Genomic DNA, 11,431 nt, shown 5'->3' with positions numbered 1-11,431 from the left:
AATTCTGGCAACATTACCCCTCAAGGGAGCCCCCCATGCAATCTCCTCCCTAAGGTCAAGGGCCAAAGGGCAAGACTGCACAAACTGGGAGACGGGTCTGTGTGGTAGCCTGCCTCCAACATGGCCCCAGTGAGCGATCCTCCTGGTATTCATGCCTGTGTAGTACCCACCCACAGGACACCTGGGTTGGTCTTTGTGACTAACAGAGTCAGGCAGAAGTGATAGTATGTCACTGCTGAGGTTAGGTTATAAAAGGCATGCATGTGTGTGTGTGTGAATGGCATATCTCACTTTGGGGATGCCAGTTGCCCTATGGAAAGATCCATGTGACAAGGAACTGAGGCCTCAAGCCACACGCGGGAGCCTGGAAGCAGACCCTCTAGCGTCAGTGGAGCCCCCAGATGACCACAACCCTATGAAAGTCCCTGAGCCAAGACCACCCAGCTAAGCTGCGCCTGGATTCCTGGCCCTCAAAACTGTGTGAGAAGATAAATGTTTGTTGTTTAAAACTACTGAGTTTTGGGGTAATCTGTTACGTAGCAATAGAGAGACCGTCTGGTCCTGGCTCTGCCACTAGCAGTGTGACCTTGGGCAAGCAACTTACTGGCTCCAAGCTTCAGTTTTTCTCACTGCACAATGTGTATATTGAGTCCCTCTCACGGGCTGTTACGAGGATTGAATTTGCTAATGGGGGAAGAGACTTCGGTGTGTCTTACAAATTTAAGGGGTGGTTCTTTAACCCACTCACTTGTGGGCCTGGGTCACAGGAGATAAGTCCCTGGGTCCCCCATGAGGGGTTGGGGCCAGGTCTGTGCATCCATACCTGGCATGATGATACAGACTAGAGCAAGGCATAAAAACTCATTGGTGTCCAGTCGGTTCCAACTCACAGTGCCCCTAGTGGACAGAGTAGAACTGTCCCATAGAGTTTCCAAGGCTGTTACCTTTATGGAAGCCTACTGCCCCATCTTTCTCTTGCAGAGCAGCTGGTGGGTTCAAACCACCAACCTTTTGGCTAGCAACCACATGCTTAACCACTGTGTCACCAAGGCTCCTTGAACAAGGCAAGGAGGCCTCCGTTATCCACCTCCTTGATGTAGAGGCTCTCAGTCTTCACAGCTCAGCCATTCCTCTCAGAGTGATGGATGACCTCATTAGCTCCAGTGTACAGAGAGTGAGGTTTTTAATCTTCACATGTAACCAAGGGAGAAAAAAAATCCATTCAGAACCCAAACTGACTCTAGTTGCTTCTGTCTTCCAGTATGAACTGTGCACAATCTCGGGGTTAACCCTAACCACCAGGATTCCTTAGCCTCAGGTGCTTAATTTTTCTCTGAAAGGGACCAGGTTGGACTCACAGCTGCCAGACACACAGGAATTCCAGGACCTCCCAGAACTGCCCACAGACTCTGGGAGGTTCCCTGCCTCTTGCACTCAGAAAACCCACTGCTGGTGAGTGGATTCCAACTCATAAGATCCCCCACTGGGTTTCCAAGGCTGTCAATCTCTATGGAAGCAAACTGCCTCATCTTTCTTCTGCAGAGAGGCTGGTGGGTTCAAACCACTGACCTTCTGGTTAGCAGCCAAATGCCTTAACCACTACACCACCAGAGCTCCTTACTTTTGCACAGAGATGAAAGGGGGAAAAAAACACATTGCCATCGAGTTGATTCTGACTAAAGAGACCCCACATGTGTCAGAGTTGAACTGTGCTGTGTGGGGTTTTCAATGGCTGATTTTTTTGAAGTACATCCCCAGGCCTCGAACTCCATTTGCACCATGCAGGGACTGAGAGGAGGCCTGAATCCAGGTCTCTTCGCCCATTGTTGTTGCCTCTCTCTGCCACAGGGTGGCGCTGTTGTCAGCAGGTTTTACACAATCTAGCAGGTGAATCCTCAGTTGCATCAGGCCCTGTTCAGGTGGCTGAGAACCTTCCAGAGAGGACAAGCTCAAAATGTCATGCCCAACCAAGGGTGCCTCTTGTCCAGGGTCCAAGTCACAGCAGTTTCCATTCTAAGATGCGAAGTTAGGACTGGCCCACTCTTTGGTGGACTTAGATGTCTATCTCCTTCTCTCCCCAGGAAATCACTCCCAGGATAGCTTCCCAAGAAACCAAGGGTGTCCCTACATGTCTGTCCAGGCTCTCAGGGCTTGCCACCCTTCTTCCAAGGACAGTGAATCAATCAGGAATGCATTGGGCTGCAAGGAAGAGGAAATTCCGTGAACTGTGGCTCAAACAAAAGGTTTTCTTTTTCTCACATAAGAAGTCACTGGGCAGTGTGGGTTCACCTGCCCAAACAAGCTGTTAGGGACCCAGGCTCTTTGATATCTGCCCAGTCTTCCTTCCTTAGCATGTTGGCTCTTGTCGTCATGCCTGTTGCTTCCAGGCTCCAATATGACTGCCCCAGCTCCACACGTCACATCCATGTTCAAGGCAGGAAAGGAGCCAGCCGTTTCTGACCCTGTCATCAGGAAGCAAAAGCTTTCCCATGAAGCCCCTCAGCCAACTTCCCATTGGTCAAAATGTAATCACAGGACTACCCCTACCCTCAAGGGATCCTGGGAAAAGAGTATTTTGCTTTTCCAGCCCGTACCATAGGAGGTAGCAAAAGAGAAGTAATTGTTGGACAAAGAACGGTGTCCATGGGATTCTCCTTTAATAGGTCCTGCACCCTCAGCCCCTCCAGGAAGTAGGAAACAGCCTCAAAGATGGCGGGCCCTCCTGAGAACCACTGGGAGCCTTCTCTGCAACTCCCCCAGAGCAGAGAGAAGGCAGAAAACAGGAGTGTAAATCTTTGCACATCAGGGAGCCTGCATAAGTCACACCTGAGAGGAAATCAGTCTCCATTGTCCCCTTTGCCTCTCAGAGACTTATGGGGAAGGAAAAAGGAGAAGCCAGAAATTTCAAAGCATCGGGCCAGACCCCTTGTGCCCTGGGAGGGAGAGGGGGGGATACAGGGGCTAGAGGAGATGGTCAGTTGTTTAGCAGAGACCACAGATGAGTCTTTGGGGAGGTGTGCGATTGGAGGAGCATGGAGAGGGGAAAGAGAGAGTGCTCTGAAAAAGCAGGGGAGGGAATTGAGTGTGGGGGTGCCACCAGAGGGCCAAGTGGGGAGGCAGGGAGTCTTAGAGGTGACTCCTGGAGGTGATGCCGAGGAGAGGAGGAGCTGTTGGCTTTGTAAACTCCAGGGAACGCTCGTTCCACACATGGATGGATGGTTTGAGGGTGCACCTTGGGGTGTGGTCAAAGAAATCTAGGTGTGGGGCATGGAGCAGGACAGAGGCTGGCAGACGAGGCACCCCCAGATTAACTGCGGAAGCAGGATCAAAGGCAGACATGACTGGGGAGGCCGGTGCTGCCACTACCAACCCACTCCATGAACTCCTGGCGAGGACAGACGACTTGTGGCCCCTCGGCCGGGGGCTGGTTTCAAAGCCAGCTCCATTTGGGTCTCCAAGGGCAGAGAGCCTTGGCAGCTTCAGTTCACCAGCACACACTGCAATGTCATTCATTCAGTGGGGAGGGACCTCTGTCCTCCAACCATGCTTTCCCTCCAATCCCTTCCGGTGCCCTGTCCCTTGGTTGCTGGTGACAGCTCGACAGGTGGGTGGCACGTATAGGTCCTGAGTTTCTGTCTTGTGCACAAACTAGGACAGGCTGACCTGTCAGCTTGGAGTAGATGGTTCCAAAGCAGGTGGCCCGAGCGTGTCCACAGTGGGCAGCAGGGCCCCTGGCTTCTGGAGCCAGCCTTGACCCACCCCCTTCTGCTGACCATAGTCCTCAAAGTGAATGAGGCTACTTTCTGGTCTTGAATTTCCCTACTGGGTACCCCCATTTGCCTCTCTGGGGGCCATACCTGGACTTCTGTTTACCTGCCTCCATGGACTGCAACTCCCAAGGGCTCAGGCTTATCAGGATCCCCATGGCCCAACCTTACCCGCCACACACAAGGTGGTGGTGGGCTCCATAAATGTCTGTTGGAGGAGCCCCACAGGCTGTCCTATTCACAAGAGGCCAAGTTATGGATCTTTCTCAGCCCTTCACTTCTAAGCTTACCAGTCCTGTGTCCCACTTCTAGGGCACTGGGGACTCTGACCTGGTGCCTTCATTCATGTTAAGGTGTGTGACAGGTGAATCGCATCCTCAAAACACACACTGGAAAAAGACAGGCATAGGAGTTGAACATTTCCCTGAGGTAAATACGCTCCTTGGAGAGAACAATCATGGGAGAAAGAAGGGCTGTTTATGCACAGGGAGACAGCTCCGGGCAGGAGTGCATGGAGGGATGGACACTGGGAAGAGGTGACTGTCGGGAGGAAGTGGGAGGGGAGCTGTTGCATTGTGGTGAATTGTGGTCAATGTCATGAGAGAGTGTATGTGAACTGCTGTACAGAAAGTGAATTTTGCTCTGTAAACTTTACCCTATTCACAATTTAAAAAACAAAAACAAAAACAAAAAAACATGCTGAAGTCCGGACCCCTATGAAAGTTTGGAAACAGAGGTTTCTGTTAGGTTAATGAAGTCATGCCTGAGGAGGGTGGGTCCTGCTCAAAGAAACAGACACAGAGACAGACATACACACAGAGGGAAGAGACCACAGGAGGAACCGTCTACACGCCAAGGAACGCCCGGGGCTGCTGACCAGGAAGGACCGGTGCCCTGATTTGGACATCTAGCCTCTAAAACTGAGAGACAATTGCTGCTCTTTAGAGCATCCACTTGGGCCATTTATGTTCCCACAGCACTAGGAAGCTAAGACAGGGTGTTAAGGCCCCATGGGGCTGAGGCACCCTTTCCTGGTCCTGGTTGTTCCCCGTCCCTCTAGTCTTGGCCCGAAGGAGCAACCCCTGAAGACGTCAGGCTGGTGGAAGGAACTTGGGGTTCTCATGTCACTAGCTCTCTCATATTGAGCATGTCTGTCAAACAGCCCTCAGCGCCCCCCCCCCGACCCCAACTCCCTGGAGGGGCAAGCGGTGCTTGGGTCCCACCTGGGTCCCTGCTCTCTCTCCCACACCCATCTGTCCCCAGCTGTGTCCTTAGCCCCCAGCTCAAAAATTGACTTAGGACTGGGACAAAGGAGTCTGAGAGTGGGAATGGAGGTGGCAGGAGTCTGTTGGGGCCGCATGGCCCCTCTCCCTTCCCAGCCCAGGTAACCTGAGCCCAGCATTGTGTCCATCCTGACAGCTGACAATGCTGTGGTCAGACAGCTGGTGGGGCCTGGTGGGGCAGGCTGGCGGCGGGGTGGGAGTGAGGAGTGTGTCACATGAGACCTGGAGTCGCATCGATCTGTCCCGGCCTCTGGAGCTGCCATCCTGCACGCGCCGCCGCTGTGGAGAGCTGAGGCGCCATGCGTGGGGGCGGGGGGCTGCTGCTGTTCCTGCCGCTGCTGGCTGGTGGCCTGGGTGTGGACACAGGGCACCAGGGGCCTGGGGGGCTGCGGCAGGGACCCGAGGGACAGAACCGGTGTCTGGAGGGCTCCTGGGCCTGCCCCACCCCAGTCCCCTGCTTCTCCGTGGTCCCCAACCCTGTCTGCCTCGAAGCCCTTTGCCCTGCTCATGGCTGTCCATTGTAGGAGCCCAGGGCCGGAACCAGGAGGAGCGCCTGCTCGCAGACCTGATGCGCAACTACAACCCCCACCTGCGGCCCGCCGAGGACGAGGCTGATGTGGTCAATGTCAGCCTGAAGCTCACCCTCACCAACCTCATCTCCCTGGTGAGCCCCAGCCTGGGGAGGGACGGGCTCAGGGAGCGCGGGCTGCTTGGGAGGAGGGCCAGGGCTGGGCTTAGCCCTCCGTTCTGCACCCCAAGAATGAGCGTGAGGAGGCCCTCACCACCAACGTCTGGATAGAGATGGTAAGAGGCTGTCTGCCACCCTGCTTCCCACCCTGGGCCCCCAAGGGTCTCGGAGAGCCGATTGCCCACCCCCCACCCTTGCCTCTGCTGTCCTGCCTGGACTGGACCCCCATTCCGTTCTGGGGTGTGGGTGTGGGGCAATGGGCAGAAGAGGCTTGGCAGCTTCCCCTCACACACAGCAATGGTGTGACTACCGGCTGCGCTGGGACCCGCGAGACTACGAGGGCCTGTGGGTGCTTCGAGTGCCGTCCACCATGGTGTGGCGGCCGGATGTCGTGCTGGAGAACAAGTGAGGCAGGGGCTTGTTGGGGGGGCGCCCAGCAAGGGGCCTGGGAAAGCTGGAGATGGTGCAGGTGCTGTGCGCATGCCCAAGTATGACCTCTGACCTCAGGGCCAGTAGACCTAGTTCTAGACAGGCTCCATCACCTCTGGGCTGGGCCAGCTGGGGGTCACTTCTGCTCTCTGGGGCTGTCCCTTAAGTTCCCATGACCTGGAGACTTCAGTGGCACCTACAGAAGGGCTGTGAGGCTTCAGCTGGATGGACAGGGAGCGTGCCCAGCTTAGCTCTAGCCCATTTTGAGGCTTACCAGATGTTAGTGGCCATCATTACCATTCTTGTAATGATTAAAGAGGTTAGAAGGCAGGGGCCCTGCCTGGGGTGGGGGGAGCAGGGAGATGTGGGGGAGATAGTGGTTCCTGTGGCCAGGTGGGGACCAGCCTGGGGCATGGCAGACTGGGAGGGCGTGGCATCCCCTGGCCCCGCCCATATCAGGGCCAGGCTGGTTTGGCCACAGGGCCTCTGCCAGGGCTGGGTATGAAGCCTAGCCCTGTGGCCTGGCTGTGCCTGCAGCGTGGACGGCGTGTTCGAGGTGGCCCTCTACTGCAACGTTCTTGTGTCTCCCGACGGCTGCATCTACTGGCTGCCGCCCGCCATCTTCCGCTCCTCCTGTGCCATCTCTGTCACCTACTTCCCCTTCGACTGGCAGAACTGCTCCCTCATCTTCCAGTGAGGCCATGTATGGGGGGCGGGGGTGGGGGCAAAGGCGAGCCCTGGGTGGCCCAAACGGTTACGCGTGTGACGACTAACCGAAAGGTTGGCAGTTCGAACTCACCCAGAACAAAGGCCTTGCAAGCTACTTCCCAGAGGTCACAGCCCTGAAGCCCTGTGGAGACCAGTTCTACCCTGACACAAACTGGGTCACCAGGAGTTGGACTGACTTGATGGCAACTGGTTTATTTTTGGGGGTGGTGGTGAAGGAAGGTCACCTTGGAGGTGTGCCTGAGTTGGTAGGGGACCTAGGGAGCTGCTCTAAGAAGGGCCTGGACAGGTGTGGCAGGGCCCTGGCCCTGGGGGAGAGGTGAGGCTTCTGGCCTCTTCTCAGTCACCACCTGGAGGCCCCAGGCAGGCCCCCACCTCTCCAGGGCCTCTGTGCCATCTCTGAAGATGCCCCAGCCCCCTCACTCATCCTCAGTTTCCCTGCCTGTGCCCAAGGGGAGAAATTCATGTCTGGGGTGGGTGGGTGAGAAGATGTGCACATGCATACAGCATACATGAGTGCACACGTGTGTGCTAGTGCACACGTGTGTACGCTACACACAAGACCAAACGCACTCACAGGCAGAGGGCTGTCTTGTCAGGGATGAAGAATCCGGGCCTGAACCCTCTATATGTGACCCAAGCCACATGGGGGGTGAGGGAGTGTCCCTGGGTCCTAGTTTCCCCGTCCATAGATGTGGGGAGAAAGTCTGGGTGACTAGGGTGGCAGAAACAGTTAAGCGCTCCACTATTAGCCAAAAGGTTGGTAGTTCAAACTCACTCAGAGACACTCAAAAGAGGAGCCTGGCCAATCTGCTTCCAAAAGGTCAGCCCTGAAACCCTACGGAGCACACAGGGTTGCCAGGAGTCAGAACCGTCTCCATGGCAACTAATGACAACAACGTCTTTGACAAAGGGGGGCCTTGGAGTATGGCATACTTCCCCCCAGCATACAGCCCCGAGAGCAGCTCTTTGGGTAGGAATTTATTTCTTATGTTCTCGTCGGCCAGCAGTGGGAGAGATGCCAGGGGCTGGATGAATACAAGGTTGGTCCTGGCCTCTTAGCTACCAGACAGTGGCCCCCCAACTTGCACTTTCCCCGACCCCCAAGAGCCTCAACTCCCTTCCACAACACTGCCCGGTGTTTCTGTGGCAAACTCAGAAGCATGGAGCTGCAATTTCAAAGGCTACACTGCCCGGAGTTGCCCTTCCGGGGCCTGCTCCTTATCATCTTTCCCACCAACTCCCAGGTCCCAGACTTACAGCACCAACGAGATCAATTTACAGCTCAGCCAGGAGGACGGGCAGACCATTGAGTGGATTTTCATTGACCCCGAGGCCTTCACAGGTACCTGTACCCGGGGCTCCTGGAGCAGTCTTGCCCAGGGCCCTTCCTGGACCCGGCTGCAGGGCCAGAGTCCAATCAAGCCTTAGGGACCAAGCACTGACAAGATTGTAATTCCTATGTAATTCAATATAAAAACTGTCCTAAACGCTGGATGGTTCAAATGGTTAAGGCATCGACTACGAGCTGAAAGGTTGGTGGTTCACACTCACCCAGAGGCACAAAGGAAGTAAGGGCTGCCAGTCTGCTTCTGAAAGGCCACAGCCCTGAAAACCCCATGGAACAGTTCCACTCAGCACACGGGGGCGTTAGGAGTCAGAACTGACTTGAGTGCAACTCAAAACAACAAACCATGAAACAAATGTTTTAAAAGGTCTGACCAAGTTCTGATTCTCCCCAGGAAAGTTACTTCAGTGTTGGGGGGGGTCAGATAACCAACCTCCTGCCCCATCGTCTGGCCCCACGGTGCCCCCTTCGTCCTCCCCATGCCTGCCCCTGCTGCCCACAGAGAACGGGGAGTGGGCCATCCGGCACCGGCCCGCCAAGATGCTGCTGGACCCGGCGGCGCCAGCGGAGGAGGCGGGCCACCAGAAGGTGGGCTTCTATCTGCTCATCCAGCGCAAACCCCTCTTCTACGTCATCAACATCATTGCCCCCTGCGTACTCATCTCCTCCGTCGTCATCCTCATCTACTTCCTGCCTGCCAAGGGTACCTGGAGCGTGGTGGGGGGAGCCGTGGCCCCGTCGGCAGCACAGGGGACAGCTGGGTGGCTGGAGGGGCACCACGACCCAGGAGCGGGTGGTGGGCTCCCTCACACTGGGGAGGCTGAGCCTGCTGAGTAGCCTCTTGGTGTTGGGCAGCGGGTGGCCAGAAGTGTACTGTTGCCATCAATGTTCTCCTGGCCCAGACCATCTTCCTCTTCCTGGTGGCTAAGAAGGTGCCCGAGACCTCCCAGGCTGTGCCACTCATTAGCAAGTATGACAGTCCTCGCCTGCCCACCTGCCTACCTCCTCCCCTCCCTCCTTGAGGACTGCTGGCACTGCCCATCTGCCAAGCCCCACTCCCCACCATTCTCAAAGCAGACGCCTGCCCCCAGGGGACCTGGAGGTGGGGGTGGCTAAGAGCCAGCCTGGCCTCCTGCCCCCACAGGTACCTGACTTTCCTCCTGGTGGTGACCATCCTCATTGTCGTCAACGCCGTGGTTGTCCTCAACGTGTCTTTGAGGTCCCCACACACACACTCCATGGCCCATGGGGTCCGCAAGGCAAGGTCCCTTCCCCAGCGTCCTCTCACCCGGTGCACACACACGTGCGCCCACTACTCCCTGTCCCCATCCATATTCCTCACCTGTCCCACTCAGCAGCATATCTGTACCCAGCATGCTTGAAGCCTTTGCCAAGGTGGATAAATAATAATGATATTAGGGGCTATGGGACAGACACCGTGCTGAACACCTTACTCACATTTAATCTTCATAAAAACTCCATGAAGCGGACATACCATCACCCTTGGGACGGGAAACTGAGGCACGCACATGGTAACTAGCTTGCCCAGAGGCGTATGGGTAGAAAGTGGAGGAGGTAGTATTTTTACAAAGACAGACCCCTAGGCAGCAGATAAGCTGGGGCCCAGGAATCTGTGTTTGCAGTACAGACCTCAATGATCATGATGTGCCCAGAAATTTGAGGTCACAGCTCAGTTTTGGGCACAGGAGAATCCAGCTGGACCCAGCCACTGCCCCTCACCTGCTGCCCCTGGCAGCATAAGGCCTCCATACCAGCCTCCAGCGCCTTCCCAGCAGCCTGGCTAGCCTAAGGCCTGCCGGCCACCCTGACCAGCGCCCCCCACCCCCTGCACCCAGGTGTTCCTGCGGCTCCTGCCCCAGCTGCTTGGGATGCATGTGCGCCCACTGGGCCCAGCGGGGGTGCAGGACACCCGGCCCCGCCTACAGAATGGCTCCTTGGGGCAGTGGACAGCAGCCAGGGAGGAGGTGACTCCACACATGCCTCACAGCGAGCTGCTCTTCCGGCAGCGGAATGGGCTGGTGCAGGCCGCGCTGGAGCAGCTCGGTGAGGCCCAGGGACTTGAGAGGGCTGCAGTTCCCAGGGCCTCCAGAAGGGAGGCTGGCTGGCGGCCAAAGTGCCAGGCACAGCAGATGGGTGATGGGCAAGTGTGCAGGGCTGGGGTCCCTTGAGAGAGGCCACCTTCTCTGCCTGTGTCCCTTCCCTTCTACACCCAAAGCTTGTTCTCTTTCCTCTTCAGAGAAAGGCCCAGACCCAAGGCAGAGCCAGGAGTTCTGCGGTAGCCTGAAGCAGGCCGCCCCGGCCATCCAGGCCTGCGTCGAAGCCTGCAATCTCATTGCCAGAGCCCACCACCAGCAGACTCACTTTGACAGTGTAAGCCAGGGGGAGGGGAGGCATGGGGGTGAGTACCTGCCAACGAAGGGCTCGGACCTGGGGTAGAGGCAGGACAAGTAAGGGTTCAAGGTGGGGTGGTGGGTGGAAAAAGTGGAGTTGATGTTGGCCAAGGGTCCTTCCAAGGGATCCAGGGCAGGTTTGGGTCCACCATAGGTCATCCCACATGCTGCCTCCTGCCTTCAGGGGAACAAGGAGTGGTTCCTGGTGGGCCGTGTGCTGGACCGTGTCTGCTTCCTGGCCATGCTCTCCCTCTTTGCCTGTGGCACCGCTGGCATCTTCCTCATGGCCTACTACAACCAGGTGCCTGCCCTGCCGTTCCCTGGAGACCCCCGCCCCTACCTGCCCTCACCTGACTGAGCCAACCAACCACGGCTGGGCACAGGGGCATCACGGTGCAGAATCTCAGCAGCTGTGTTGTGTTCCGCTGAGGGCATGAGTGTGCTCGTCAAGGCCTGAGAAAATAAAGAAACAGAGCTGGAGTCTGGAGTGTGGGGACAGGCTGTGGGCAGGGGGTGCCGTTGGGGTCAACATCCACGTGGCATTGGCTAGCTAGCCCTGGTTCTCCCACCCCTCCGCTGAGCAACCTCCTCACCTCAGTAGAGCATTTTCGACTCCCATCCATCTTTGAGGCCCTGAGGGCTCTGTTCTGTATGACGCCCCCAACTCGGAGAAGTCCTCTCCTCCAGGCCTTAGCCTGGCAGCCCTTTTATTTATTTCCCCCCAGGCTCCTGAAGGAGGGATGTCAGGAGAGATGATGCTCACTCCAACTGGTGTTTCC

General features: G+C 56.6%; 1 protein-coding gene across 1 annotated transcript; it reads left to right on the top strand.

The window, feature by feature from the left end:
- Positions 1 to 5,349: 5,349 nt before the first annotated feature.
- Positions 5,350 to 11,010, top strand: CHRNG (cholinergic receptor nicotinic gamma subunit). Its single transcript, XM_007941829.2, has 12 exons — positions 5,350 to 5,404; positions 5,575 to 5,714; positions 5,810 to 5,854; positions 6,034 to 6,143; positions 6,705 to 6,860; positions 8,141 to 8,238; positions 8,744 to 8,944; positions 9,097 to 9,211; positions 9,386 to 9,500; positions 10,098 to 10,305; positions 10,499 to 10,632; positions 10,837 to 11,010. Exons 1-12 carry the CDS (start codon positions 5,350 to 5,352, stop codon positions 11,008 to 11,010), a joined length of 1,551 nt encoding a protein of 516 aa, XP_007940020.1.
- Positions 11,011 to 11,431: the final 421 nt, after the last annotated feature.

This window comes from Orycteropus afer, unplaced genomic scaffold (genome assembly GCF_000298275.1).
Source record: "Orycteropus afer afer isolate SDZICR_OR568_19922 unplaced genomic scaffold, OryAfe1.0 scaffold00006, whole genome shotgun sequence".
Taxonomy (NCBI): Eukaryota; Metazoa; Chordata; class Mammalia; order Tubulidentata; family Orycteropodidae; genus Orycteropus; species Orycteropus afer.
This window is presented reverse-complemented; position numbering and strand designations above follow the sequence as displayed.